Raw genomic sequence first — 5,581 nt, forward strand, 5'->3', positions numbered from 1 at the left:
ACCTGGTTCTGTGTTCTGTACCTGGAAGTGGAAGATCCCGGCGTACTCTCCTTCCCTGAAGCTCTGTCCATGTGGAACGACTCGAGCCAGAACTTCCTCATTCAAGGTCAGAGAGGCGATGGCGGCGAGGAGCCAGCAGTCACCTGATGACGGACAGACAGGGGGCAGGGCTTAAGTCTAAATATCAGCAGAACATGGAGGTTGTGAAAAGGATCATGGGAGTTTCTAGGCAGGAGCAGACAGAACTCAGATGTCAGAGTGTCCTTAAACACACCACCAGACAGAGTTGAAATCAGCAGAATGCTCCTCCCTCTGTGGTCTGTCTGCCCTCTGATTGGCTGGACTCTCCCAGTTGGTGTGCTTTGTTACCATAGAAACTATTTCCTGGTGAACCACCTGTGATGACATCACAGTGTGTAAGCCACCACCCACCTGCCTGTCAGCATGTTTACTGTTTCTGTTGACATGACAATACTCACCTGACAAAAACTGTTACCCCACACACACACATGCGCATGCACACACATATACGTGTGTGTGTGTGTGTGTGTGTGTGTGCCTGTGTGTGTGTGCCTGTGTGTGTGTGTCCTCACCCAGAGCTCCCTGACAGATGTCAGTCCTCGTGGCTCCAGAGACGATGAACTCAGGGTCAGAGGTCAACTCCTGCACAGGGAACAAACATCAACTGATGAGACGTGGTCTGAGACTAGAACTGGACTCTGGTCTCATTGTGGACCTTCAGCACAAACCTGCAGCTCATGGCCTTTTAAGACCAGAAACCTGATACCTGTCTTACCCCAGGTGTGGGTGTGTGTGTTTCACAGGTCAGGTCTTTGTTCAGGTTTTCAACAACAACAACCTGCAGACAGTGCTCAGGGATTAAAACCCTTCATTCTGAGTCTAGCCCCACCGGTTCAACTGAAATCCTTTATGTAGTCTGTCAGTAATCATGAAGCAGCTCCACCCTCCTCCACCCTCCTCCACCCACTGAGCCTCAGTCTCTGATCAAAAAGTCAAACTGATCAAATCTGAGAGGAAAACTGATCTAAACTGATGATAAAAACTGATAAACACTTAAAGGCTCAGTTAGAAACCAGACTGTCAAAATAAAAGCTCCAACCTCAACAGGCTGAGCCCTAAACCAAACTCCATTTGTAAAACCTGACATTTGAAACCCTCCTGATCACTAACCTACAGAAACAAACGTGACATCACGAGGCAGATGGGATATTATTGATCCCTGATAATCAGCTCGATGTTTTATTTTCTATTCTTTAATTCTTCCTGTGGCTGGAGTTATGACTCATTACATCCACTAAATTCACTCATTAAAAATAAAAGTCTGGATTCATTAAAAAAAAAAGAAAAGAAAAAAGATATAATAAAACGTTTTTTAAATTAAGTCTGGTTCAGGTCTGGAACCGAACTTCATGAGAGTAATGAACCTCCACTGACCGCGGGTCTCCTCCACGACACCCCGCGAGTCTTGTAGGAGTTCGGGCCCAGCTCGTTGAAGCCCAGGGAGGAGGGCAGGGCGGGGAACGTCTCGTCCTGGAACAGCTGGCCGGTCTCGAAGCAGCGCTGCCGCAGAGCCTCGTAGTCCTGGTTCAGGTACTTCGTCGCCCGGCTGTTGCTGCCGATGCCCTGGATCTTCTCCCGGTGGTGCTGCAGGGTGGTCGCGATGCCCGCCATGATGCTGGTCTGGATCCTGGACTGGACGGTCCCGAAGAGTCTTGGAGTCTGGAGCGGAGTCAGGATGCAGGTGAGATGCCAGGAAGAGGGCGTTCACTCCGTTTGGATTTCAGAGGCAGAGTCAGCCATACAGGTGAGACTTCCGGTGAGTACCTCCAAAATAAATCGTTGTGTTCATCAGATAGTTTTACAAGAGTTTTAAAGATAAAAAAAAAAGGTGAGGCAGATTAATTATATTTTAATAATTATAATAAAAATAATCAATTATTAACATTTTTTAACTAAAGCGACGCATTAGATTATTATTATTATTATTATTTAATTGGTATTACGTTTGAATAAAACATGAATAAAATGTCAAAACAATAAAATGAAGTTTTTACAGATTAATTAAAATTCAGTTTCACACCCTCCACCTGTACACAGGATGAAACTGGTTTGGTTTAACATCATAAAGAAGAACATGTTACTGTTTTCAGCTGTGACCTGGAGACAAGCAGTTAATAAACCATATAAACCATACAAACCCAGATGCTTTTATTGTGAAGACTGATGTCCTTCCTGACTTCCTGTTCTGTGGTTTTGAATTCTGGGAGCAAGAAGCAGGAAGGGTGTGTTCCAGTTACTGAACTCAGGCACAAACTGTTTCATTCTTTGAGCCTTCCTCACTGTGTCCACTGCTCCTGCTCCTCCTCCTCTTCTCCCTCTTCATCACCATCATCATCAGTCGGATCATTATAATGCTCCACAGGTTGGGTAATATTTGCGGAGGGTGGAGGATCTGACAGGAACCAGATCAAATACACAGTAAGAGTCTGAGACGATCCCAGTCCTGATCCACAGGAGGGTTTACTAAAGGTCTCCTTACTGAGAACCTGAGGAATCCGGTTCTTCAGGTTTTCATAGACCAGTCAACAGGTGTGCATGCACCACTTCAACCCCTCACATGTCCTGAGGTCACACACACACAGCTGTCAAATCAGGACACGCCCACACAGGAGTGCTCTGAACAGGTAAAGAAGTGGAGACACCTCAGAGACCACAAGCCAACACTCACCTGGTTTGACCTTTAGTGCACTCTGTGTCAGATGTCAGAAACAGCTGCAGTACAGGTGTTGGACTGGACAGGTGAACTCTGAGCGTTTTACTGTTTAATCTCAAGCCTACATCGGCAGCTGTTCACAGCTCAGGTCAGGCCCCGCCCACCTGCGGTCACCATGACGATCCCTGTTTGGTCAGCTAGGAGGAGACTACAAAACCAGATCCAAGTGGACCAGAGAGACCAGCTGGTTTCTGAAGGCCCTGGGTCAGACCTGAACCACTGAAACCAGGACCAGCGTGATGTAGTCTGGATCTGCCAAGAAGCCCTGCCCCCTCAGACTCAGCTTCACAGCACATGTAATAATATTATAATAAATTTAATAACATTAATATAACAAACAGATGAGGTTGATTCATACAGAGACCAGGTCCAGGATCAGTCAGGTCACATGGTCACAGACTCAGGAGAAGATTTTGTTCTCTGTTGGTTTTTCCAGGATTTTAAATCTTCACTTCCTGTTCCTCCTTCAGTCCCTCAGCTCTGAACCCATCGGTCAGTCCTGGTTTCATCTGGACTCAGTTTGGTCCACAGAAACTCAGTCCACATCAGAGACATTCAAAACATTTAGAGACAAACTGAAGAGAACAAACAACTTTATTTCAGAGTTGAATTCAATTTAGAAAAGCAAGAATTAAAATCAGATTAGATCAGATCAGATCTCTGCAGGTGTTGCTCCTGGAGCAGGTGGTGGTCAGTTGATGGCGAGGCAGAGCCACTGCAGGAAGAGAAGAAGAAGAGATTAGTGATGATGTCATGAGGCTGCTGTGTCATGTGACCAATACCAGGCTTAGGTTAAAGCTGCAGACGTCACTGCGGCCTGTAGGGGGCAGCAGCAGGACTGGACTCTGGTGTTCTTGTAGGAGTTGCTGGTCCAGGACCAGTCAGACCGGTCAGACCAGAACAGGACTGGGGTTTTACCTGCTGCAGGTCCAGTTCAATCTTCCCCCAGTTCTTCTTGTCCAAAGTTCTGAACATTTCTGTGGAAGAAAGAGGAAATGTATTAAAACAGAATCACACTGGGAGCTGTGGTTAGCCAATGTGGGTGTGGTTAGCTGATGTGGGTGTGGTTAGCTGGTGACTCACTGAAGAGAAGCTCCAATCGGATCAAAGCGCCAATGAAACAGTCGAAGTCGATTGCGAAACTCGCGTCAGAGAATCGACTGACAATCTCCTGGATCACAGAGCTGTTCACCTGGAAACCTACACACACACACACATACACACACACACACACACACACACACACAGATGGTGTCACTCTGCAGTAACACTGAACATCCACCAGATGGAGCTCTCTACTGGATCTTTACAAAGAACCAGGACCAGCACCACCCTCCTCCACACACACACACACACACACACACACACACAGGAAGACGTTGATCTGAACCTCCATAGAAACACTGCAGGTTGTGTTGTCGTGGTAACCGACTGGAATAATGTCACATCAGTGGAGGATGATTTCATGTGTAAGTGGCTTCAAACACTGATGACAATGTTTGATCTGACTGAACCAGGTGATAACAGACTGTTTGTTTGTTTGTTTGTTTGTTTGTTTGTTTGGTGTTTGTTTGTAAACAAACTGTGTGGAGGTTGAATATGTCAGTAATATCTAAAACGAGAACATCATCATAAACCTTGTCTGAAACCCTCTTGTGGATCTTTAAAGAACCCTGAGACTCATGTCAGAACATCTAGAGCAGGGCCCTACAGGTGGCTGGCGAGCTAGCAGTAGCTAGCAGTAGCTAGCAGTAGCTAGCAGTAGCTAGCAGTAGCTAGCACCGAAGGCTTCAGAGAATATAGTTTGTACAAACATGGACACATAGTTCAAACTTTAAGCAACACAACCTCACTCAGTAAATCTGCTCCCAATGCAACTAAATCAAATGCACAGGTTGTTGGTGTTTGATGACTTGTTAAATGATTCGGTTTTGATACGATGGGAGTAAATGTAACCAGTGATATATGACATGAGGACTTTTGTTTGGTCAAAGTAGCTCTTGGAGTAAAAAGGTTGCAGACCTCTGATCTAGAGCCTCCTGAACACCGCTCTTTAAAGGAACCTTAGAAGAACCAACAGAATCCTGAACCCCTGTGAAACCTCTTACGGAACCTTTTCAATCAGCTCTAGAACCTTGTTAGAGAACCTGGAACCTCCTGAGTCATCTCTGGATGTTTAGATCCTCAAGAACCTCCTAAAGCAGAATAATCCAGAACCACTCCTCAAACCCTGACAGGAACCAATCTCTAAGATCTAAGAGGTTTCAGACTCACCGGCTTCAGATAGAGCTGCTCTCAGCTCATGACTGCTCATGGTACCAGAACCATCTGAGTCACGACTCTGAAAGATCTCCTACAGAACAGGAGGAGGAGGAGGAGACAATAGCTGTATTTACTGTTTACATTGTATGACAGAGCAGCCTGTCCTCAGTGTCCATGAGCAAGGCACTGTTCTCAGAAACAACATGAGAGTGGAACCGTCCTCACCAGGTATCTCTGGATCTTTGTCCACAGGCGGTGAAACTCCACCAGACCCAGTTTACCACTGCCGTCCATCTGAGGTCCAGTTAAAGATCACAGAGGTCACCTGTCTACACCTGTCTACACCTGTCTGCACCTGTCCGCACCTGTCCACACCTGTCCACACCTGTCTACAGCTGTCTGCAGCTGTCCACACCTGTCTACACCTGTCTACAGCTGTCTACATCTGGTCCACACCTGTCTACATCTGTCTACAGCTGGTCCACACCTGTCTACATCTGTTACACCTGTCTACACCTGTCTACA

General features: G+C 46.3%; 2 protein-coding genes across 2 annotated transcripts in view; both read right to left on the reverse strand.

Moving 5' to 3' along the window:
• Positions 1–1,769, reverse strand: part of LOC111649030 (calpain-2 catalytic subunit-like) — a 6,028-nt gene extending 4,259 nt beyond the window's left edge. Inside the window, exons 1-3 of the mRNA XM_023398767.2 lie at positions 1,456–1,769; positions 594–663; positions 22–143 (exon numbers count right to left, since the gene is read on the reverse strand). Of these exons, the coding sequence (XP_023254535.1) occupies positions 22–143; positions 594–663; positions 1,456–1,692 (429 nt within the window). The 5' untranslated portion in view covers positions 1,693–1,769. The remainder of the gene's footprint in view (positions 1–21; positions 144–593; positions 664–1,455) is intronic.
• Positions 1,770–3,370: 1,601 nt separating this feature from the next.
• On the reverse strand, positions 3,371–5,556 carry LOC111649031 (calpain-2 catalytic subunit-like). Its single transcript, XM_023398768.2, has 5 exons — positions 5,282–5,556; positions 5,069–5,147; positions 3,878–3,994; positions 3,713–3,771; positions 3,371–3,509 (listed from the first exon to the last, which is right to left on the reverse strand). Exons 1-5 carry the CDS (start codon positions 5,348–5,350, stop codon positions 3,486–3,488), a joined length of 348 nt encoding a protein of 115 aa, XP_023254536.1. The 5' UTR covers positions 5,351–5,556; the 3' UTR covers positions 3,371–3,485.
• Between the last annotated feature and the right edge of the window lie 25 nt (positions 5,557–5,581).

Source organism: Seriola lalandi, unplaced genomic scaffold (genome assembly GCF_002814215.2).
Source record: "Seriola lalandi dorsalis isolate HSWRI2012SDOR001 ecotype SW California unplaced genomic scaffold, Sedor1 jcf7180002049859, whole genome shotgun sequence".
Lineage (NCBI taxonomy): Eukaryota > Metazoa > Chordata > Actinopteri > Carangiformes > Carangidae > Seriola > Seriola lalandi.

What these genes read in the sequence shown, in the direction of transcription:
- LOC111649031 (XM_023398768.2), bottom strand. Translation starts at nt 5,350, where the DNA reads ATGGACGGCAGTGGTAAACTGGGTCTGGTGGAGTTTCACCGCCTGTGG. An exon ending in CCGATTGGAGCTTCTCTTCA is followed by an intron (nt 3,772 to 3,877) that starts GTGAGTCACCAG and finishes TTTCTTCCACAG; the next exon opens with AAATGTTCAGAACTTTGGAC. An exon ending in TTGAACTGGACCTGCAGCAG is followed by an intron (nt 3,510 to 3,712) that starts GTAAAACCCCAG and finishes CTCTTCCTGCAG; the next exon opens with TGGCTCTGCCTCGCCATCAA.